General features: G+C 40.8%; 1 protein-coding gene across 7 annotated transcripts in view; it reads left to right on the forward strand.

Annotated features, from left to right (window-relative positions):
• The first annotated feature begins 972 nt into the window (after positions 1-972).
• Positions 973-25,682, forward strand: part of tbc1d1.S (TBC1 domain family member 1 S homeolog) — a 112,878-nt gene continuing 88,168 nt past the window's right edge. Inside the window, exons 1-2 of one of the 7 annotated variants that reach the window (XM_041579418.1) lie at positions 973-1,141; positions 5,892-6,393. In XM_041579418.1, the coding sequence (XP_041435352.1) occupies positions 5,974-6,393 (420 nt within the window). In that variant the 5' untranslated portion in view covers positions 973-1,141; positions 5,892-5,973. Of the gene's footprint in view, positions 1,142-5,891; positions 6,394-21,852; positions 22,140-25,682 lie in introns of those variants that run through there. The other 6 variants (XM_041579420.1, XM_041579419.1, XM_041579421.1 and 3 more) reach the window with 6 other exon arrangements.

Genomic DNA, 25,682 nt, shown 5'->3' on the forward strand with positions numbered 1-25,682 from the left:
CATAACTTAAGTCTACTAAAAATCATTTAAACAACAACTAAGCCCAATAGGGTTGGCTTGCGTCAAATAAGAATTAATTATATTTTAGGTGGGATCAAGCACAATGTACTTTTTTATTATTACAGAGGGAAAAAGGGAATCATTTTTAGAAATTTGAATTATTTAATTACATGAGAGATGGTCTTCCAGTAATTTGGAGATTCCTGGATAACTGGTATCCGGCCCAAGCCTTATCTGCAACTCTGCATTTACAGGGTAGCCTGTCCAGGAGGTGGGCCCGAATTTTCTAAAAAAATAAGGGTTTCATAGAGTCCACCGAACTCTCCGTGCAAGGTGCCAACACACTACCCATGGGGTTTGGTACTCAGAGCTTTTCCACCCAAAGAGTGACTGCACCGTTGCACTGGTACCCAAAGTTGATGCAGGATCCCTTTTCAGGGGTGACCAGGTCAACAAATAAACATTAACTACATGTACTAAGCTTTTCTGAGCCCATGTATTGATTGTTTTGGCACCCCTTTGGAGGCCGTGCAGCTCGGGAAGCTGTGCCCTAAGGTGATCACTTTTGCTTGGCCATTGCCACTATCACTTCAGATGTGTGTTTCCTCTGTACTATACACAAATATTCTATACAGGACACCGTGCAGGATGAGAAGCACTTTGCCAGTCTTATTACAGAGATCCTCCTGTTACCAAATAACTGTATTGTATGTGTGCGGTGATACCCAGGGAACTTGTGCACCACAGCTACTGGTTCATGAAGCAAATGTGCGGGACTTTATTCTCTTTACTATATATCTTTCACATGTTAAACCAGCTAATGCAGAACTGTCTTTCTTCTTCGTTCACTTCTGAAACCCACATACACTTCCTATTGCAAAACATATCCTCTGGCACATTTGTGCATAGTCACACTGAGCTGTCCCCTTCTCTTTTTCACACAGACTGTTTTAGCAACAGCTTTTCTTCCCTGTGAAGCCAATCTCAGACAGAGCCTCATTCCTCTGTGCCTGTGCCATGTGTCTGACAAGACGGCTGGTTAAAGAAACCTCCAAATTCCTCCTGTAACAGAGTGTTCTGGCCTAATGATCTTCCCTGTGCACTGTCTGCCTTTCTCTACCACCCAGAGCCATGTCAGCAGGTAGGTGTTTCTTCTCTAGACTTGCTGAGTGTTAGACCTGCAGTATCCAGAGACAATGGCTACTTCTGCAGAGACATTTATTTAGTCCTTCCGCTGCATTTGCACAAAGCCATAAATCGTTATAAATTTTATTTGCAGATTGGCTGTTTTGGGAATGTGTACTGTATGTATAATTTTGTGCATCAGGTGAACTGGCTCATGCTATACAGTATAAGCACACAGAAAAATGCCAGTATGTATTCAAAATGAAATTCTGATGTGAAAATGTCACTACATTCTGAGAATGAAATGTGAAAGTGTCTGTTGCAGATGAGAAGCTGCAGTACAGTAATGACACACATGTGGCAGGATCACTAATACCCAACGACATGTTCAGGGCTCAATATTGGGGAATGAAATGTGGCCCCGTAGCGGAAGGCTGTCAGCAGGTTGGTGGGAATTGTAGTTGAAACTTTCAACATTCTAAGCAACTTTTCAGTGGTTTCAAAGTTGTTTGTATTTGCTATTCTCTGTGCTGCTGGTTCTGACTATTAAAGCAATGTAGCAAAAGTTGGGTGGTTACCAGGCCTGTAAAGAAGCATGCAAGAGACTGGATCCGGGGGGACATTGTTTCAATAATCAAAATCAGAAGTGTGAAGATAATAGCCCCAAGGGACAGAAATATCCTGCATGAAACAGCACTGAAAGTTACAAATACCTCCCAACTGTCCCGTTTTTGACGGAGCAGTCCCGATTTTGACAGCTCAACCCGCAGTCCTGGGTTGTTATTGAAATGTCCCGACTCTCTCTTTGATCTCCTGCACTGAACAGCCAGAAAAAGATACAAATTTTCTGAAACATAATCGGCTTTTGGCAGAGAACCCATAATACGTGGCTGGTGCACTTAAGCTACTTTTGTAACAATTTAAGAAAATAAACAATTGTAACAATTTAAGATAAGCAGGTCTCTTGGGGAAACTGTGACTTGCAGCTTTAAGGGCAACAGACCTTCATTAGCAAAACTAGAATAACTGAAAAAAAACACAGAAATGTGTTTCATAACCTGCCAAATTTTGTAAAATGAACATGGTAATTAGGGTGTCGTCAAAAAATATCACCAAACTCAGCGCTGCAAATCTTTTTGTTCCTCTTTCTGTTTACAAAATGTTGGTAGGTATGATAACTTTATAATCAATTAATGTATACTGGAAAGTTGTTTACAATGATATTTTCCTTCATTGTGCAACATTTTGTTTTTTTTTTCTTTTTGGGTCATGTTTGAGTAAAGGTTCATCTTCCTGCATAGATTAGTAGACTTATACCATTGTATTCTGCACAGCAGTAATGTAAGAATTCTATTACACTACAGTATGTGAAATTCCAGACATGGATGTGCCCCAGATTGTAAAGTTCTTCCATGCTGTTACTCTGTATTACACCCTTGGCTGCTGACAGGTCAGTGACTGATGGGACTGGCATTGGTTTTGAACTCACAGCTGTAAGGGTTTTAGGGACCTGCTACACATTAGCCCATAAGCAGGACAGAGGGGACTAGATAGATATATACAGTCATATGAAAAAGTTTGGGAACCCCTCTTAATTCTTTGGAGTTTTGTTTATCATTGGCTGAACTTTCAAAGTAGCAACTTTCTTTTAATATATAACATGCCTTATGGAAACAGTAGTATTTCAGCAGTGACATAAAGTTTATTGGATTAACAGAAAATATGCAATATGCATTATAACAAAATTAGACTTAGATTAGGTGCATAAATTTGGCAAATTTACTAAAGGGCGAAGTAGCCGTCACTAGAGAAAATTCACCAAAAAGACGATTCACAGGGACATACCCGATTTACTAAAAGGCGTAGAGGACAATTCACTAGCGAAAGAGCTCAGCACTAATGAAGTTTCGTTCAGGCGAATGATCATTACTCCGCAAATTTATCTGTCTATTAGTGATGGGTGAATAAATTCGACAGGCGCAAATTCGCGACTAATTTCCGCATTTGGATGCGCATCCCAAAAGTCGATCGTGTCAAAACCGTCACGCGTCAACATTATTCAGACGCCCATTGACTTTAATGCCGGGGCCAAAATTGCTGTGAGCGTCAGAATTGATGCAGGCGTCAAAATTCACGTTTCACTAAGCGAAACGGTACAAATTCGCCCATCACTACTGTCTTTATAAATAGCTCAATAAAAATGGTTCCTTCCTATGAAGCCAATGGAATGTTGACTTATCCAAGCATGCTGGGTACGGCTGGGGCTTATGTCTGTGAGAAGTGCGAGTAATATGATCCAGTGGGAGCCTGGGAGCACAGACTGGTCAGCAGCCCTTCCATTTCTGCTTCCATAACCTTGACTGAAACCTTTATGTGAGGCAACCGGGTGGCACAAGAGACAAACTTCAAGGCAGATCATTCCTGCCGGTCACAGAAAGTTCCAAAACAAAGGTCAGAAATCTCCTTTCATGAGCAATAAGGATTTATTTCCATGTTTTGCGAAATACCATTACACATTCCTATTTATTGACATGGAAAGAAATTTTTTTTCATTTTTAAACAGAAAATGTCAGACAAATCTGGGTTAGATCTTATTACATACCCAAAAAATACAGGCTCACTCACTTGAGAGGAGCTGACTCAATGCAACACAGCAGCCAAAACTCAGTGGGGCAAATTCACTAAGCGGCGAAAATGCGCTAGCGATGCCTTCGCCGCACTTCACCAGGTGAAGTTTCGCCAGGGCGCCGCTGATTCACTAAAATCCGAAGTTGCGCTCAGGGAGGAAAAAGGTAGCGAAGTTGCGCTAGCGTTAATTCGTCAAGCAAAGCGAAGTTACACTAGCGATGCCTAATTTGCATACGGCACCAAGTTAAAGTACAATGGACGTATATGTAGCAGCAAATACATTACACTACACAAGCCCGGGAAAGCTTCATAAAATAAAATAGAGTTGATATTTTGCCCTATACATGTGCCCATTGTATAGTTTAGGTGCCATATGTTAGGAAATGTAGGGGGGAAGGAGGGTACCCCCAAAAAAATTTACAATCTTTTTCAGCACAAGAAGTAACGTTCAGTAAAATGCGTAAGTTAGTGAATTAGCTTAGTTACGTCCCTTCGCCATAGCGCAACTTCGCCTGGCGTAGGGGTGCGAAGTAGCGCTAGAGTAGGTCCACTTCACTAGCGAATTTACGCAATTACCCGTTAGTAAATCGGCGAAGTGGCAAAATGACGTCACGCTGGCAAATTTTCGCTAGCGTAAGCCACTTTGCCCTTTAGTAAATTTGCCCCAGTGTGTGCCATTGGGCCTCATGGGGAACACAGTGCGCAATCCTGTCACACGCATGAGCATAATGAGCAAGCTAGGACACATGATTATGCACATGCATGTGCCCCAACATGGCGCTAATGTGGACGGCTTAGTGATTGAGAGGAACTTTTTCTTGCCCTATTAACCTGCACTTACTGGGGGGAATGTTTCTATGATAGATGCCCTTTAAAGGGATTGTTCAGTGTAAACTAAAACTGGTTAAATAGATAGGCTGTGCAAAATAGAAAATGTATAAAGACTGGAGTGACTGGATGTCTAACATAATAGCCAGAACACTACTTCCTGCTTTTCAGCTCTCTTGGTTCCCACTGATTGGTTACCAGGCAGTAACCAATTATTGACTTGAGGGGGGGCACATGGGTCATAACCATTTGCTTTTGAATCTGAGCTGAATGCTGAGGATCAATTGCAAACTCACTGAACAGTTATGTCCCATGTGGCCCCCCTTCAAGTTACTGACTAACTTTTAAAAAGAGCTGAAAAGCATGAAGTAGTGTTCTGGCTATTATGTTAGACATCCAGTCACTCCAGCCAACTTTTTGGCTAACCAACTATATTAGAAACATTTTTTATTTTGCACAGCCTATCTATTTACCCAGTTTTTATTTTTACACTGAACTGTTCCTTTAATGATTTAATTTGTGGCTCACTGAAACTTGTGTTTTTTGTGTAAAAATAATGAACCTTTTGTAAAATATAAGCATATTAGGTCCTATGACCTGTGTAACAGCATTTTTAATGAAATTCCTTGGTGAGTTCAGGTATCCTTATATGTAACAGTTGGGGTGTCTTATTCCCTATACATATCCCCTATACTGGCACTGCAAATTACTGGGCTTTTGTTTGGCTAAGGTTAATTGCACACAGTCTTTTAAAGCATGTTGAGTGTATTTTTTTTTAAAAATTATGTTAAAAGGGTGTTTCACCTTTAAGTTAACTTTTAATATGTTTTAGAATGGCTAGCAACTTTGCAATTGGTCTTCATTATTTTTTTTATAGTTTTTAAGTATTTCCCTTTTACTTCTGACTCTTTCCAGCGTTCAAATGGGGGTCACTGGTCTCAAATGCTCTGTAAGGCTTCAAATATATTGTTATTGCTATTTTTTATTGTTCATCTTTCTATTCAGACCCTCTCCTATTCATATTCCAGTCTCTTGTTTAGATCAATGCATGGCTGCTAGGGTCATTTGGATCCTAGCAACCAGATTGCTGAAATTGCAAACTGCAGAGCTGCTGAATAAAGAGCTAAATAACTCAAAAAAACACAAATTATATAAAATTAAAACCTACTGCAAATTGTCTCAACATAAACACACTCTCTGTATCATACTAAAGTTAACTCAAAGCTGAACAACCCCTTTAATCGTTATTATTTATGGGTTATATTAAAGTACATTCTGATGCAAAGCTTTCTTTTTGTGTCCCTTCCTAGGTAACCATAGTTGAAATGGAAGAGCATCTCCGACACTATCAATTCAGAAAACACTGACCACAAACAGGCACTCGCTGCCTCAATGGATCCTATAACATTTATTGCTCCAAAATCTCCTGCAGCCAACCAGGCTGTGCTGGAGTTTAGTCTCCAGATGATTGGCTCTTTAACAGTGAACTCCTTGACTACTACGCCAATTTTACCATGGGTAGTGGCAGAAATCAAGAAAAGAAATTCGAAGACTACCAGGAATCTGCAAAGTGTGCTCCAGATTCGCCTCTATGTCTCCTCCAAAAGCATCCTGTGTGAGCCACATCTGGGCAACTGTCAGCAGTGGGATCCTTTAATTTGCTCCAGTATCTTTGACTGTAAGCCCCAGCTGGTCCAGAAACTGATTCATAACAGCCAAGACCCCAGTTATTTTGCATGTCTCCTAAGGAAAGAGAATCTTGCAAGCCAAGAAAGCACATGCTACCTTTTCCATTCTGACGATCCCTTCAAAGTAGGTATAGCTCTTTATCTCAAATTTGAGTTGTTCTCCTTCCATGAGCAGTGTCAGACTGGGATGCCAGGGGCCCACCAGAAAACCTTAGCGGAGGGCCCACTTTCCAAACTATTATACCTTCTCTCCTCACTCAACCTCTATGTTTTCCTAGTCTCTTTTCTCTACATAGTTACATAGTTAGTTACATAGTTAAATTGGGTTGAAAAAAGACAAAGTCCATCAAGTTCAACCCCTCCAAATGAAAACCCAGCATCCATACACACACCCATCCCTACTTTTAATTAAAATTCTATATACCCATACCTATACTAACTATAGAGTTTAGTATCACAATAGCCTTTGATATTATGTCTGTCCAAAAAATCATCCAAGCCATTCTTAAAGGCATTAACTGAATCAGCCATCACAACATCACCCGGCAGTGCATTCCACAACCTCACTGTCCTGACTGTGAAGAACCCTTTACGTTGCTTCAAATGAAAGTTCTTTTCTTCTAGTCTAAAGGGGAGGCCTCTGGTATGGTGATCCACTTTATGGGTAAAAAGGTCCCCTGCTATTTGTCTATAATGTCCTCTAATGTACTTGTAAAGTGTAATCATGTCCCCTCGCAATCGCCTTTTTTCCAGAGAAAACAACCCCAACCTTGACAGTCTCCCCTCATAATTTAAGTCTTCCGTCCCTCTAACCAATTTAGTTGCACTTAGTCTCTGCACTCTCTCCAGCTCATTTATATCCCTCTTAAGGACTGGAGTCCAAAACTGCACTGCATACTCCAGATGAGGCCTCACCAAGGACCTATAAAGAGGCATAATTATGTCTTCATCCCTTGAGTTAATGCCCTTTTTTATGCAAGACAGAACTTTATTTGCTTTAGTAGCCACAGAATGACACTGCCCAGAATTAGACAACGTGTTATCTACAAAGACCCCTAGATCCTTTTCATTTAAGGAAACTCCCAACACACTGCCATTTAGTGTATAACTTGCATTTATATTATTTTTGCCAAAGTGCATAACCTGCATTTATCAACATTGAACCTCATTTTCCAGTTTGCTGCCCAGTTTTCCAGTTTAGACAAATCACTTTGCAAAGTGGCAGCATCCTGCATGGAACCTATAGTTCTGCACAATTCAGTATCATCTGCAAAAATAGAAACAGTACTTTCAATGCCCACCTCCAGGTCATTAATAAACAAGTTGAAAAGCAAGGGACCTAGTACAGAGCCCTGCGGTACTCCACTAACAACACTGGTCCAATTAGAAAATGTTCCATTTACCACCACTCTTTGTAGTCTATCTTTTAGCCAGTTCTCTATCCAGGTACAAATACTTTACTGTATTCCTCCATTATTAAGCCTCTTTGTTCTCATAAAGAAATAGGGAATGACCATGAAATAGGCCAAATGGATAGAAGAAAGAGGCCCAATGACTCCTGGACCCACTGGGAGTTTTCCTGGTTTCCCAGAGGGCCATTCTAACACTGTCCATGAGTGTGAGGGAGTGAACAAAAGTGTGTGTGTGGGGGGGGGGAAGATTAGGAGCTCCTGTGTGCACTGGGCATCTTCAGCCCTTTAGTTACACCTATGGTAGATGAAGTCTCTCATAGACTCCATCATAATTAAATAATCCACATTTTTAAAAATCACTTTCTTTTTCTCTGTAATAATAAAACAGTACCTAGCACTTGATCCAAACTAAGATATAATTAATCCTTATTGGAAGCAAATCTAAACTATTGAGTTTATTTAACGTTTACATGATTTTCTAGTAGACTTAAGGTATGAAGATCCAAGTTACGGAAAGATCCCTTATCCAGAAAACCCCAGGTCTCGAGCATTCTGAATATCAGGTCCCATACCTGTTTATCTTTACGCCTATCATAGTCTATCAGAAAAAATAGCTAAGCACATTCATTTTAACAGCATTTCCTGTTGGTGGTCAAAATATACAGGTATGGAACTTGTTATCCAGAATGTCTTTCTGTAATTTGGATCTCCATTCCTTAAAGTTGCTAAAATGATTTAAGCATTTTCTAAACCCAACAGTATTGTTTTGCAGCCAATATGGATTTATGCAGCTTAGTGTTTTATAATTTTGAATTATTTGATTAAAATGTAGTCGATGGGAGACATCCTTTCCATAATTCAGAGCTTTCTGGATAACAGATCCCATATCTATATTTAATATCTATATATAGTTCCTCCAAACCCAATTAACAAAGAAAAATATTAAACAATTGTTTAGAAACTGAAGTGAAATAAAACTTTTCGGGCCGCTATTTCGATGAGTTCTTAGAAACAGGAAGCATTAACTTTTCTGTTGTAGATAATGTTAAAATGTTCATTTTTACCAGGAGCATCAGTGTTTGCCCATTGTAGGATTTATCTGTTAAAAGAACAGTAACACCAACAAATGAAAGGGTATTAAATGAATGAAAATACTGTATAGAGGCCTGGATTTGTGGCAAGGTCACAAAGGCCCGGGCCTAGGGCAGCATGCCACCCAGCCGCTTACTGGGGAGCGCAGTTTTACACAGGTAAAACTGGAGCGTTTGCTTCAGAAACACTATTAGGGCAGAGACACATGTGGAGATTCAGGGAGATTCAATCGCCCGCCGACAAATCGCCTCTTCTTCAGGCGACTAATCTCCCCGCAATGCCTTCCCGTCGGCTAGAATCTAAATCACTGGCGGTATGGCACTCGGATCGATTCGAGGAAACTTTGGGCCATTTCGGAAAATGAAGCTCTCCGAGTGCCATCCCGCGGTGATTTAGATTCTAGCCGGCGGGAAGGTATTGCGGGAAGATTAGTCGCCCGAAAAAGAGGTGATTTGTTGCTGGGCAACTAATCTCCCAGAATCTCCATGTGTGTCTCTGCCCTTATAGTTTATATAAACAAGCTGCTGTGTAGTCGTGCAGATAGCCATTGCTGAAAAAGGAGAATAGGCACAGGCTACACAGCTGATAACAGATAAGCTCTGTAGAATTGCATTGTATACTACAGGGCTTATCTGTTATCTACTCCCTATGGCTGCTCCCGTGGCTACACAGCAGCTTGTTTATATAAACAAGTTTCCTGCTATGAAAACCACCATTGTCTCACTGTCAGTAACTGTACCGCTTTCCTGCACACTGGGGTCTGCAACTTCTTATAGACAAACTGTGACTTGTCACTCACAGAGAATGCAAAAATATTGTGACTGGGGTGAACACAGTATAATGCATGCTAATACATAGCTACTGTTCCCTCAAATAATGGAAACCTACTGTATAGAAAGCTGTGCAATGGGATATACTAGCTATTCCACTACACTTAAGCGTAAAGGCCCAATGCAACCCTAATGCATAACTATGATTTTACAAGATTTATAAGTATCACGTGGTTACATTCTGGTAAACATTTTCGTTCTTGTGAGCCACTGTTGCTCTTTCTTTTTCCGGATAATTATGATTCAGATGTTGCTGTTAGGGATGGCCTTGTTTCGCCATGGAATTGACGCCCATAGACTTGTATGGCTCTGCGAAATTTTTTTGACGCCCATAGACTTTAATGGGCGTCGGTGACATTTCGCCAGCGGCAAATTTTTGGCAAAGGGAAACGGTTCAAATTCGCCCATCCCTAGTTGCTGTTCATTAGAATGACATGCAAGCACTGGCGTAACTATAGAAGAAGCAGATCCTGCAGTCAAGGGGGGCCCAGGGAAAAGAGGGGCCTGGACCTCTATAGCATTGAAATTTCCACACTTCCACCTGAGTGAGCAAATGGTGACAGGGAAGGGGTGTGGGCAGTAGTGCCTATGCATGGCAAGCCCTCCAAAAATGTTTCAGGCGGGCGGCGCTGATGTTATGCCCCTGCATGCAAGTTAGGTAGCGGAAAGTGTTCTATTTATATAGGTCCAATCCGTGGGGGTGCCAAATGTTAGGGCACCCCTTAAGAATTGTAATCACTTACCTGATACTAAAGGCTGGTGCTCCTCTTAGTATAAATCTGCAACAGCCAGGGGTACATGCGAACAAACAATCCTCTTCCTCCCTTCTTTAAAGGGCACCTGTTGCCCAAAAATATTATCAACTCTGGTTGGGGGTTGCAGTAGTTTTTTTTTTAATTGTCCCCTGCCAGCGCTAGGCCACCCGCACCAGGAGGGAACTCCCAGTTTGATCGCCATGTTGGGGCACACACATGCGCATAATGAGAGTATGCCGCAACTTGCTTATTATGGGCATGCGCGTGATGTCAGAAGCTCTCTCCCAGGACGAGTGTCCTAGCACTGGCAGGGAAGCAATTTAAAAAATATATATATTGTCACCCCTTACAAGAGCCCATTAATAAAAAAAGCCTGTTTTTTTGCTCTACTATGCATGCGTTGGCCACTGAATCTTGAAGAAATAAGGAAGAGGATTACTCACCCCAATGGAGTGGACCTATCCTTCTCCATTAAGGGGCATGCTTTTGAGTCCCTCAGTGCTTTACCACTTGCACTCCAGGAATCATAAATAAGAATAGTTCTTATAATAATGATAGTTTGCTGCTAAGGGCAGAGACAGCTTTTTACTAAACTGTTTTGTGGTTGGCATATACAGTATGGAGATTACTGGGGTGGAAGAGGTTTAAAATAATTTAATATGTGGATTATTGTTTAGATTTTTGGATTTTTAAAAATGAAACAAATGTTCTCAGGCCTCAAGCAGGGGATAAGTTCTACATTCTGTTACTTGATCAGGGAAGACAGGATGACAAAGACTATAATTTGGGCTTGAACTTGACAGGGGGGTCCTAGGACAATGCAAGGAGCATGGGGTCCTCAGCAGCTGCATGTTGTTCTACTCTATTTTGAAAATATTTACATGCCCTTTACTATTCTTTATGATCCTCCCCAAATGCCCCTTCCCCCCAGGTTTCCAGGGCAAATGTCATTTCTTTCTTACAGTAAATCAATTATTGTCTATAATATGATTTGGGCTTGTTCCTACTGTCATTACATGCCAGCTCTTTGTGTGCCACATCACAGCTTCAACCCATAGAATGCTCATCACTTATTTTTAACTACAGTAGCAGACTAAGGTCAGAGACCACAGTGCTGCATTATTTGCATGGATCCAGTGTCCATAAGTAAAACAAGTTTCTTGTTTTATCCTAAGAACAAATTCCATAAATATTTCTATTTTGAACTCCCAGGACAACTCATTGGTGTAACTGTAACACGCATCTATCCAAACTGTACATTAACCTCAGAAGAAACATTGCTCAGATCTGTAAATGGAATGTGTTTGTCTATATTCTTTCTAATTTATATAAGGGAAAATATAGAAGACCTGCCTGGGTGCTAGGGGAAGTGGCAAGTTGGCAGCCATTTAAAATGGGGAACTGCAGAACAAATAATCACATACATTCAAAACCACAATTATATAAAAAAAAAAGACCAATTGTGCAAATATTCAAAACTCACTTGAAAGAGCAAACCCCTTTATTTTTGTGTCCTAGGCATTGCTACAATCACAGCAATGTCTGAACTTAAGTGCTATGTAAATGTACCCCCTTTGTTCTCTTGCACTTTCATCCGCATTATAAATGAGCCCTAAAATGTTCTTTGAATGTCCGACCATAAAAAGTCGGACTTTAATAAATAACCCCCTTAATGTGATTTCCCAATGTAATCATTGAAAAAAATGTGATAGCGCTGGATTGCTGCATTTAAACTGCTCTACATGTGCTGAGATTTGAAGAGCAGAGTAAAGGTGGCCATGCACGGGCTGATAAAAGCTGCCGACAGACCGAGTCGGCAGCTTATTGGCCCCCCGACGGGCTTCCCCAATCGAGATCTGGCCGACTTTCCCCAATCGAGATCTGTCCGAAAGTCAGCCAGATCTTGACCAGATGGGACAAAAAATCCTGTCGGATCGCAGCCGCATCTGTTCATTGATGCGGTCCCGCGATCCGACCGCCCGTTCCCATTCGTTAGGATCCGATCATTGGGCCCTAGGGCCCACGATCGGATCAGCCCGATATTGCCCACCTCAAGGTGGGCATATCAGAGAGAGATCCGCTCGTTTGGCGACATCGCCAAACGAGTGGATCTCTCCGTGTATGGCCAACCTAACATAGACGTTAAGATTTTTAAAAGATCTTTTTGTTATTGTAAGACCAAGCTTATCTGGAAATGATCATTTCATTTGTCCATCAACTAAAACAACCATTTCAAGGGATATCATCTAGTTGAAACCAGGAAAACTGTGAGTAGCGGCCTGCTTGGCCCTGCAAACAATTGGACAATGGATACATATCACTGTGAGCAATGAAAATGTTCTAATTTAACTGATCTATTTTCTTATGTCAGATTTAAATTCGTTAGATGCACGATTGTTTGGTGCCCATTAACCTCACGATAATTTAACTGATTTGTTGGATTGCATTAGAATTGGTCATTAGGGAGAGAAAAATCTTAACTTCTATGACCATCTTAACAGTTTTGTGTCTCAGAAGAGTTGGGTAAAAGGTAGAGCAGATTACACAGGGGCAGAACTACCGGGGGAGCAGGGGGTGCGAGCGGGCCAGGGCCTGCACCCCCTCAGGGCCCCCCGGCAGTCCGCCTGCCGCATGTTCGGTGGCCAGTTCCGGGTTTACGGAGGGGGGCAGGGGCCCGGCTGCGCGTCCTGCGCCAGGGCCCGCCCCCCTCTAGTTCCATTTTTGAGATTACATGAGGGCAATAAAGTTCCTTGACTGCAATTGCCCTAAGACTGAATAGTCTCTCTCAGTTGCTGCATTTGCAGCCATATAACATCCCAGCAATGTACCGTCAGTCTCTAGGCTATTGAATTATTTTGTCCCCTGGGCTAGTCTATCAGTTACACAAAATACTTGTTTCTCCTTTTCACGACTCCAGTGATGTATCTTTAGTCATTCCCTCTAAAGACATGAGTGGTTGATATCCATGTCTGTAATTAAATACCAAGCTAAGCAAAATAACTTGTTCACCAGAGTAAAACCATACCCTAAGGGATGATCAATCCATCATAACTCTCTATTGATTCCTTTTTGCCTTGTGGATGATAAAAGGGTTTAATTTAGCATTAGTGTAACTTGGTTTGCAGTAGGAGATCAGTTAACATGTTACAAATCATATAACAGAAACTACTTGGCTTCCCCATAATCATATCCAGGATTTAAAGACTGATACAAAATATAATTAAAATTATTTCTTTATTCGCACTCCAGTGAGTGAATCTGTTCCATTGCAATACGATAGTGACCACTAGGTTAAAAATTGCAGTTTTTACAGTTTGTATGCTATAACACCTGAGAAAACGCCTGTTTAGGCTTGCCTGAAACACATTCGAGGGAATGTAATAAAAGTCGGTAACGGAAAAACTATTTATGCCTATGCGTGAACAAATTTTGCTTTGCGCAAATTTAATATGGCTTTTGCGAACCCAGAAACTGTTTAGCGACCACTTCCGACAGTGGAAGACCGTTTGCAAATTTTATAGTTTGCGCCAATGCGCAGTTAATGTAATAAAACTTCTTACTGTTAAAAAGTTATGTTTGCTCCAAAAGATTATGACACCTTCAAGCACTTCTTAAGAGTGCGCAATTAAAATTCCCAATGCGCAATTAAAATTTGCAATGCAATAACAGTTTAATGAACAATATTACATTGCGAGATGTAGATTTTTATTCTTATTGGTACGAATTTTTTGCTCTTTGCGACTTTTATTACATTTCCCTGATTGTGTTAGCATTAGTACACCCTCATTTACAAAGATGGATTAATAATGGACACCTTGATTACAATGTAATTCTCCTACCGCACACCTGTAGTTCACCAATCCTGCAATCTGGTGGTGCGTTCCTTCCGTTGACCCGGCCGGGTCCCTTAGCAACCAATGTGTAAATGAAACGGATCTGCACACACAACGATTAATGCAGTCGGGGATTATCCCCTTTTATTCAGCCACCAGTTTGGTGGCTGAATAAAAGGGGATAATCCCCGACTGCATTAATCGTTGTGTGTGCGGATCCGTTTCATTTACACATTGGTTAATAATGGACAGGACAGAGCTGCTACTTTAGTCCTCTTTGTAAAAATAGGCTCATTGGATCTGGGGCCAAAATCAATGAAGGTCCCAGGAATAGGAGGCGATCAATAATATTAACATGTAAATTAGAGAAATCAGTGTGTACATGGGCTTTAAGCAGGCCCGGACTGGCAATCTGTGGGTTCTGGCAAATGCCAGAGGGGCTGCTATAAGGTGCCATAGAAAGTCAGTATTTAGTGGGCTGGTGGGGGCTGTTTGGGCCTCTATGTGGGCTGATTGGGCCTCTGTGTATCTGAAATGCCAGGGCCTATTTTAATTCTCAATCCGGACCTGGCTTAAAGTGTGCCTGTGTCAACATGAATGGAAATGATATATTCAGCTTTTCCAAGTGTAATTACTTTGGTAAACTTTTCAGAAGCTCAAACCATAATGTATTAGGGCCAGTTCGCCTCAGTTTTCCCCAAGTTTCCCCAATCTGCCCCAAACCTACCCTGTGTGCAGTTCTGGACTGTCCTGCAAAAATGGAACATTTAGGAGGTACAGATTCTTTACTATGGGTTATTTCACCTGGAACAATCTTTGCACTTTGTATTACATTACCCCTATGCCTGTACAGCAGTGATTCTGTGATTAGTGTTAAGAATATCAAGTCAAAAAGATGATTCTGGGGTGCAAAGTAACTGAGTAGTGATACCTTCAGCAGGTCTTTGATCCTTTTGATCCAAGAGCCATACTTGGAGACTTTAATGGTTACTATACACAATATCCAAGAGAAAATGAAGGCGCTGTGTGTATGTGTGTTTCCAAGTGAATCTGTAACAGTTGTAGTGATGGAGTGCCACCTAGTGATTCTGCACTGTCAATAAGTAAAATAGATGTTACCCTTATCTGTATACAAGATCTCAATTGTTTCCCATTGTGCATAATAAATTGTATCATTCTGCGTAATGAGGATCAACTTTGAGCAGAGCATTCTCTTCGCTGAGCACAAGCATTTCTCTCTGGTTAAACCCATGTAAGATAGCATGAGTCGGTGACCGCTTTTAACAGGCTCAGTTAGAGTAACTGATTTTAACAGAAAAAGAAAAGAAAGTCCAACGTTTCTATCACATCATAGTGATCTTCCTTAGTTTTTTTCCCCTGAGGAAGATCACTATGATGTGATCGAAACGTTGGACTTTCTTTTGCATGTATGTATGTATGTCTATATATATATATATATATATATATATATATATATATATATATATATATATATACATACATACAGTATATGGATTCGAATATACAGGTATGGGACCTATTATCCAGAATGCTCCGGACATGGGGGTTTCCGTAAAAGGGATATTTCTGTAATTTAGATCTTCATACCTTAAGTCTACTAGAAAATCATGTAAATATTAAATAAACACAATAGGCTGGTTTTGCTTCCAATAAGGATTAATTATATCTTAGTTTGGATCAAGTACAAGCTACTGTTTTATTATTACAGAGAAAAAGGAAATCATTTAAAAAAAATTGGATAATTTGGATAAAATGGAGTCTATGGGAGACGTCTTTCTGTAATTCAGAGCTTTCTGGATAACAGGTTTCCGGATAACGGATCCCATACCTGTATATATATATCCCTAGTATGTCACGTCCTGGGGTCTGTATTGAAAATTAAGCAAAATGTACTTTTTAATTAATAGCAGTTGTGTAGTTGTGCAGATAAGTTGTAGAATTCCTTGCTGTTCAAGCCCTCCAATTCTTTTTCAATCCTACCCCTCCTATCCACCCTTTTATGTTAACCCTTGTGTTTGTTTGCTCGTTGTACTTTTTAAAAATGTTTATTTCACGGATAACAATAGACTTTCCCTTTTATGGGCAGCAAGACAGCTCAAGGCATAGTGAGGTTATCAGGAAGTGAACTCACTTCCTGGCGGTAATCGGGTCACTTCCTGGCTGCAACAAGAAAGTAGCAATGTTACCTCTTCTGATTTCTTTTAGTAGTCAGAACCCTACTGAAATGAACTCAGATAAAGGGTGTGTTCGGTAGAGGTGTGGGCAAGTTTTTGTGTGACCAGGGTTAGGTGAACTGGGGAGTGGCCAAGATCCTGCCCCAACCACCCAAGGTTTATTGATGTCTCTGCGAACATTGCAACTGAGATATGTGCAGTTAATTCCTTTACCTTTACGAGGGCTCATCTGAGAGAGAATGTGGTAAATGTAGTGATGTTCTGCCCAAGAACAGATGGATTTACGCAGCACAGCCAAGAATTGGGTGGATTAAGGCATGACTGAACCTGATCAGGGCACGGCCCAAATTGTCCAATTCTATTCTGTCTATTATCTGTCTATCACATATTTATATCATTTATTATCTTATATAATTTTAATAATATGGTGCCATTAGCTGCAGCTTTGCTGGATACTGCATTATACAGACAAAAAATACTTTCTACAATTTTTTTTGAATATTGCTTATCACAAACAGAGATTGCCTTGAGACAGATGTATAGCATTTATAGGTTAACTGTGAGTAAGACTTCTGTACAACGTGCATCCATTCTTTCCTTGTATTAAGCCCAAGCTTTTAAATCAGTTCCTGTAATAATGAAGGCTCGTCTTGCTATTGAATTCCTATAGAGGATTCCCTCCTCTGTAATACAGACTTGATAAATGGAGTTTATTAAAGGCTTCCTTCCCTTTATGAGCTGCTGCCTCTAGATTAAAATACAACCTTTATTCTCATTCTTTTTCTATAAACCTCCAAGAAACCAAAGAAAGTGTAAACATGATCAGTACCAAGTGGAAGTCTATTGCTTGAATATTTAAAAACTTTACGCTTGAATTTGAACCAAATGTTGTACCCTAAGAGGGGGGATGAACCCACAAATTCAGTAATTATAATATCCCTTTTCATTTGGTTTGTTAAAAATAAATTAAGGCCTATTGTTAGCAGGCTTTTTAAAGATATTCTCACAGGTGAGTTATTTTTAATCACTTTTCAGCAAGATTCAGTAAGGTTTGTTTATCAAGGGCTTGGTTCTGCCACAGAGGTGCTATATTGTAGACTTATTCTGAGTAACTCAGATGTCTGCGAATACTGTAAAGCTGGCCATAGATGTAGGGATTTTTAAAAGATCCAATCATTATTGTGAGACCACGAATATTTCGAAACAATCGTTTAAATGTACGATGTGTCCATCAACTAAAAAGACCATTTCAGGCGATATTGCCAGCAAAACTGAAGGTTAGCTGCCTGCTTGTCCCTGCAGACATAGATTTGCACTGGGACCGATAAAGATTTTTTAACCTGGTCGATCAATTTTCTGACAGATGTTGGCCGAAAAATTGTAAGATGTACGATCATTCGACTCCCACTAACCGTGTGATAATTTCGAAGGATTGGTCGGACTTCCATACAATCGGTTGTTCGGCAAGAAAAATCTTTGCGTCTATGGGGAGCTTAAGGCTAGCTGTACCAGATGTTCTACTGATAACGACACTATCAAACTAATCGCAGCTTTGGTTTCCTGGCACAGAATTCTCCCCATGTTACTGGAGATAATGTGCATTTCTGACTCCGGGAGGCACATTTATCAAAGGTCAAATTTTGAATTCATGTGAGTTTTTAAAAACCCAATTTTTTCTACACTTCTGTAATGAAACGAACAATCTTTCTTGAAAAGATCTTAACTATATTTATACCTGTCTGCTGATGGGGGAAAGCATGGGGATTTACATGTAATACCTTCTTGTATATATTATGTAGTATAACAGTAGGGGGATATTTACAGCTGTCTCTGTAAGTAAGCAAGCTTGTGTTTCTATTCATTCAAATTAATGGAAGCAGTAAAAAAGATTCAAAAATGTAGTTTTAGAACTGAGTATTTAAAGGGATCCTGTCATCGGAAAACATGTTTTTTTCAAAACACATCAGTTAATAGTGCTACTCCAGCAGAATTCTGCACTGAAATCTATTTCTCAAATGAGCAAACAGATTTTTTTATAATCAATTTTGAAATCTGACATGGGGCTAGACATTTTGTCAATTTCCCAGCTGCCCCTGGTCATGTGACTTGTGCCTACACTTTAGGAGAGAAATGCTTTCTGGCAGGCTGCTGTTTTTCCTTCTCAATGTAACTGAATGTGTCTCAGTGAGACATGGGTTTTTACTATTGAGTGCTGTTCTTAGATCTACCAGGCAGCTGTTATCTTGTGTTAGGGAGCTGCTATCTGGTTACCTTACCATTGTTCTTTTGTTTGGCTGCTGGGGAGGAAAAGGGAGGGGGTGATATCACTCCAACTAGCAGTACAGCAGTAAAGAGTGATTGAAGTTTATCAGAGCACAAGTCACAAGACTTGGGGCAGCTGGGAAATTGACAATATGTCTAGGCCTTTGTCAGATTTCAAAATTGAATATAAAAAAAATCTGTTTGCTCTTTTGAGAAATCGATTTCTGTGCAAAATTCTGCTGGAGCAGCACTATTAACTGATTAATTTTGAAATAATTTTTTTTTCCCATTACAGTATCCCTTTAATGCCTCTTGAAAGCATGCAAAAAAGGGGTGGTGTCTCTGATCTGGAATGTACTACTGTCTATTGTTGCACATCCACATAATAAATATTGAAATATTGATAAAGACATTTTAACTGCTTTTCCTCTCGGGCCTGTAGCCCTGTTTGTTTAATCCCTCAGTAACACGAAACAAAACTACGCTAAGCATATTCTGCCTTTATTTGGTAACAGCCTTCTGAGATCACCAAGCTGCTATAAACCAGAGATGTGGCCGGAATCATATTCACTTGCTCTCCCAGTTAAAAAGCTGTGCTTTGTACCATGCAACCTCCATCTTTCAGTTATATGAGCAGTGTGGCCAAACGTCGGGGTGGGGGGTCACATTGACCAATATAATCTGCTATAAACTTCTAAAACACATGGTCCATGATTGGAAGGCCCAGTACACTGATTTGCACATGTTTTTATTACCCAAGGGCCCAGCCCCCTCTATAAATTGAAAAGATGAAACATTGTTGCCAGGGCCCCCCATAAAAGTTTTTAAAAAAATCATTGGTGGCCAGGGCCCCCCATATAAATTAAAAAAGAAATTTGGCGCCAGGGCCCACATAAAAGTTTTTTTTTAAAAAATTGGTGGTCAGTTCCCCTTTAAAAGTTAAAAATGAAAAAAAATAAATGAAAAAAATAACATTAGTGTTCAGTGGAACTTACCTTAGGTTCTTCTCCAGCTTCTTCGACTCCTTTTGTAGCTTTGGGTCTTTTCGCGGTTTTAGGACTTCAACTTTGGTTCTTTTCGTGGCTTCAGCTCCATTCGTAGCTTTGGATCCTCAGAGCTTCGGCTCTTTTTGGGACTTCGACATTTCGGCTGTGCATTACTTAAGGGGGGCCCCCTTCAGGCCAGGTACAGTTGTACCTGTGGCCCCCTGATGGCGGCCCTGCTAGTGGCTAACCAAAAGCACTTTACTAGGTTATGTCTGCGTCGCTAGTGCAGTGAGCTCAATTGTTCTCTCTGCACTAGATGAGCTGAATTTCAGTTTAATGACCAGAAATTTGTCTCCTAGTTACCAGGAGTGACTTTTTACCACCCTTGGTAAGTTGGGGCCTGCTGCTCCCTGAGGCAAATTTCTCAACTCGCCTAATGGCAGCAGTGCCCCTGCCAGAGAGGTGGTGTCAGGGTTGAACTGGGCCCGCGTAAAAAATACCTGGTGGGCCCCCGCCAGCCTAGATCCACTTCCACGTGCCTGCCTCTCCCTGGCCGACTGAAAGAAGAAGCAAGTACGCACCAATCGGGGCAGAGGGTGAGTTGGAGGCGGCAGCCCTGAAGTTGGCGAGGGGGGTCGGGACCCAGAGCAGGTGCGTGTGGGCCCCTAAGGTGGCAGCCCCAGTCCGACACTGATTGATGGACCACAATGGCAAATCTTTTTTTTGTACAAAGGGCAATTTGTCATCTTGGCATCAGCCAGGGAACATTGGTCAGGCCCGGATTTGTGGAGAGGCCACCAAGGCCCAGGCCTAGGGCGGCAGGATTTTAAGGGGCGACATGCTGCCCAACCACACCTACATTGGTTCAGAAACACTGGGGATGCGCAGAAGATACAATAGTTTTATAAATTTCCTGTGAGCCAATCCCATTTCTTCGATCCCAATAAAAACTTGCGTGTATAAAAGGGAGGGGGTGGGGGGACACATGGCAGCAGGCCTAGGAGTGCCCACTATGTAAATCCGGCCCTGACATTGGTGACAGGTTAAGAGGGACACACCCTGTTTGCCACCAGCCTGAGACTTACAGTTTAGCTACAGATGGAGAACCATAGTGCCTGTCTCATGTCAGACTCTTGTGTTTTATGTTGGAGGTCCAACCTTTAGTCAGGGGAACAATTATGTCATAAAACAGTTACAGATATAAGAAATCAATCATGGGACATTTAGCCACTTCCAAGAATTTCTATAGGCGCTGATAAAAGTCCCCCCCCCCAAATCTAGGGGTTGTTCACCTTTAAATTAAAGTTTAGTATGATGATTATTATATGTTTTTATTATTTCTGTTTTTTGAGTTATTTAGCTTTTTATTCAGCAGCGCTCCAGTTTGCAATTTCAGCAATCTGGTTGCTAGGGTCCACATTACCCTAGCAACCATGCACTGATTTGAGAGTCAGAAGAAGGAGGCAAATTATTTAAAAAAAAATTAACTATATAAAATAAATAACAAAGACCAATTGAAAAGTTGCTTGCCATTCTATAACATACTAAGGGGCATATTTATCAAGGGTCGAATTGAAATTTTTTTCGAAAATTCACATTCAAAAAGACCAACCGAAATTAAGTCAATGTTTTTTTTTGGTCGAATAGGTCCATTTTTGATCGAATGTCCGTATTCGGCCGAATCTGAATCGAAGGAATAGCAAATTCGATCGAAGTTTTTCCCCCCAAAAAACTTTTATTTTTCAAAGTCCACAATTGACTCCAAATAGGTTCTAGGTGGTCCCCCATAGGCTAAAACAGCAATTCGGCAGGTCTTCGATGGCGAATGGTCGAAGTCAAATTTTTAAAGAGACAGTACGTGATAAATTTCGATATTCGGATTTTTTAAATTTTTTTCGAATTGAATTTGAACTATTCCCTAGTCAGAGTACACAAAAATAGCTCGAAATTTGATTTTTTTTTTTTTTCTTTCAAAAATTCACCTCGACCTTAGATAAATCGGCCCCTAAAAGTTAACTTAAGGGTGAACCAGCCCTTTCACTGACCTGACAGCTGGGGTTGTGTCTGTGAGCAATATTCTTACCAAAGGTGTATAAGGAAAAATGCCCCGGGCAAGTATCCTCTAAGCCAGTGCCACTCCCTACAAGCGCCCCCAGCCGGCGGCAATGCAGCAGCACAACCTCCCATATCCCCTAGGAACTGCGTTCAGCCCGCGCTTCCAATACAGAAAGAGTCGTGAGCAGCCACACACAGTTCCTTTACCGGCCGTCCTGCCCAATAGCGAGAGGCAGAGCTTAGCGAGTCCCCCCTAGCCGCGCTGTGATTGGCCGGAGCTTCACACTTGGTGCAGGAAAGCGTTAGGAAGTTGAGAGCAAACACAAGCATGTTCGGGAAGGAGCAGCCGCTTCTAATGCTTTGTAATACACACCCGCTGTGATGAAGGCCAGGCTGCAGAAACTCATCTCCATTCACCTGGATACTGGGCAAGAGAAAGAACTGAAGCAGGTAACTTTCCTATTCTCCTTCTTCTGTGTGTATCCTCCATGGGGATCAGCTGCCTGGCCTTCTTGTGTGATCCAGCTGTTTCTGATAAACCTGTTGTTCTCCAGAGGGGCTGCTGGGAGTTGTGTCTCAGCAACTGCTGGAGATCATTGTCTACTGGTTTAACTAGGAACTTTATGAGCTGCTGGGAGGGGTTGGATCACCAGAGATTGTTTATTTTTTTTTAATACCTGTTCTAATTGAAGTAGGTGCAATTATAATTATAATAACACCAATACTTAAATTAAAGGCCCGTTTCACGTTCAAGCAAACGTATAGTAAGTTATAGAAGGCCTAAGTCTAAGTTACTTTGCAATTGGCCTTCATATGTTTTTTTTTTCTTCTCCTTTTTCTTTTGACTGTACAGCATTCAGTTGGTGGGGTCACTGACCCCATCTAAAAACAAATGTTCTGTAAGGGCAGAGACAAACAAGAAGATTCCGGGAGACAAATCGCTTCTTGTTCGGGCGACTAATCTCCCCGAACTGCCTCTCCGCCGGGTAGAATCTAAATCATCGGTGGGAAGGCACTTGGATCGATTAGTTTTCCGAAGTCACCTGAAGTTTCCTTGCAAGGAAAATGAAGCGCTCCGAGTGCCATCCCGCTGACTATTTTAATTCTAGCCGGCGGGGAGGCAGTTCGGGGAGATTAGTTGCCTGAAGAAGAATCGATTTATTGTCGGGTGACGAATCTCCCCGAATCTTCTCGTCTGTCTCTGCCCTAAGGCTTCAAATGTATTGTTATTGCTACTTTTTATTACTCCTCTTTTTATTTAGGCCTCTTATTCATATTCCAAAAATAAAAATAAATAATAAAGACCAATTGAAAAGTTGCTCATTCTACAACATATCAAAAGTTAACTTAAAGGTGAACCACCCCTTTAAAATGCCTTCTAGGTTTAGCTGTGATAGAATGACGTGCATCAAACATTGCATTTTAATCTATAACATATGTAGTTATCCTTCATCTAGGGTAGAGAACATGTTCCGAACAAGTGCTCCTATTGTATGAAGTTTCATTGATGCCTATCATTGGGATAGCGTTCCATATTGTCATGGATAGCATGTATCAGAATGATGCTCTTTTACCTTTTTTTTTTATTTCTCTCTATGAATTTGTCTTTTTAGCATGCCATAGAGTTTATTTTCTAAAGTCTTATTTGTATAAAAAAGTCAATTGTTACCCATAATTCTAATCAAGTCATCTAACCTATTGAAGCTGAGCTTGAATCTGCCAAACGGACTAGAATTTGTACCACTGATTATATAATTTATTGGGAAGTTGTGCATAGACCTTACACTCCCTATTGGGTTTATTTAATGTTAATATGATTTTTCTAGTAGACTTAAAGGTCCCAGGCATTCTGGATAACAGTTCCCATACTGTAATACATCTATAACTTAAAGGGACTCTATTTCTAAATTACACTGCAAACAATTCACTCTACCATGTAAAATTTCATTCCTAATGCAAGAAGTGTGTTTTTTTTTGTTGTTGTAATATTGCTGTGTAGGCAACCATCTCAGGTCATTGTGCTTTAAGCAAGAGCGAGCACTTCAGGATGGAACTGCTTTCAGACAGGCTATTGTTTCTCCTACTCAATGTAACTGAAGGTGTTGCAGTGGGACATGGATTTTTACTATTGAGTGCTGTTTTTATATCTACCAGGGAGCTTTTATCTGGTTACCTTCCCATTGTTCTGCTGATGGGCTTTTGGGGGAGAAGGGAAGGGGTGATTTCACTCCAACTTGCAGTACAGCAGTAAAGAGAGACTGAAGTTTATCAGAGCACACGTCGCATGACTGGGGGCACCTGGGAAACTGACAATATGTCTACCCCATGTCAGATTTCAAAATTAAATCAATATGCTCTTTTGAAAATGGATTTCAGTGCAGAGGTCTGCTGGAGCAATACTATTAACTGATGCTTATAATGAATTGTGCATTTCACAAGGTAGCTCCTGATTTAAGTGCGTGACTGGTGGGTTAATTCTCTAAAAAATATCAGTAACGTTGTGTTTCTTCTTGCTATGGTCAGAATTAAATAGATTCTGTTAGCTCATGTATTTTTTACACGTGCTTTGCGCACACAACCTCACCCCCCTATCTTTATAAGGCATGAACAGACATTTAGATGTTATTTATGTAAGTAAATGTCACACAACAGTCCGTTATGGAGACAAAAGTGGGTTTTATTGAGTTATGCACGATTATTTAGATCTCATTGAGGCTGGGATAAAAATTGGCTGACTCACAACAGTTCTGTTATTTCAAGTGAGGAAAAAGGTCACTTTAGCCTTTTATGACTCCATAAAAATGCTCCATGACCATAAAATGCTTTGTAGGCTGAGAGATGGCTGAGGATCTGTTTGATACTGAGGATTTTGTACCTTCCTCCCCCATAATGCTTAATTGCCTATGATGTATTATAAGCTATTTTGATTGCGCTAGAAGGATCAGCTGTTATACTGCTTATAAAGGAGCTAATCTTATAACAGTATTTTGAAGCTCAGTAAAGCTGGTCATAGACGCAAAAATCTGATCATACGAATCGAGGATTCGTACGATTTTCAAACCGTGTGTGGAGAGTCCCGACATTTTTCGTCCGGCGGAGATCGGTCGTTTGGTCAATCGGACAGGTTAGAAAATTTCTGTCAGCTGCCGATAATATCTCTGCGTGTATTGCCGATCTTACGATTTTCAGTGGGAGACTGTCACTAGCTTTGGTTGGACATAGATATCGTACGATTGCTGTCAGGGGCAGAACATTGCTGATCTGTTCTTTAACTAATCTGACTGGTAAGACTTTGATCTGAATGGTTAGTGGCGGGTCGGGAGATGGGAAAGTCCGATCGTACGATGATTCTTACGATCGGATCTTTGCATCTATGGCCAGCTTAAGTCATTTAGTATTGTATATTTCATAGACCAAACTATATACCATTTATTGTCAATAAAACAGTGTAGAGTTTCAAATACATAAGTTGTAATGTTTGTGCAGTAGACTTGTTTATGTTACAGCATTTTTACTATTCTACTATCGGGCCTATGGAACACGCAGCAACAGTCCCATCTTCATCTGTCCTGTTTGCGAGATTGACAGGATTAAATTCAATCTTCCTCTCATATTTGCATTTTCTGCCCACAATCCGCCCTGTATGCGCTATGAGACAACTGCCAGCGGCATAACTAGATATTACTGGGCCCCACAGCAAATCATTTTTCAGTCACCCAAAATGTCTAAAGGCTGACTTGTTTTACCAATATTTATTCAAGTTGTATATGAATTAGGGCCTCGAGGGGCCCTTATATGTCCTGGGCCCCCTGCAGCCACATTGTCTGCTTCCTCTATAGTTAAACCACTGGATCCAGTTTTGTTTGAGCCTTATGTATGCAAGAAATTCACTGTCGAGCAGTTATGCACCCTAGTTGCTGGGTAATTGGCTTTCCTTTTGTACAAATGGGCCTGTGGGGCTACTGTCAAGTTTTACAGGTATGTCACCATTTC

Source organism: Xenopus laevis, chromosome 1S (assembly GCF_017654675.1).
Source record: "Xenopus laevis strain J_2021 chromosome 1S, Xenopus_laevis_v10.1, whole genome shotgun sequence".
Classification (NCBI taxonomy): domain Eukaryota; kingdom Metazoa; phylum Chordata; class Amphibia; order Anura; family Pipidae; genus Xenopus; species Xenopus laevis.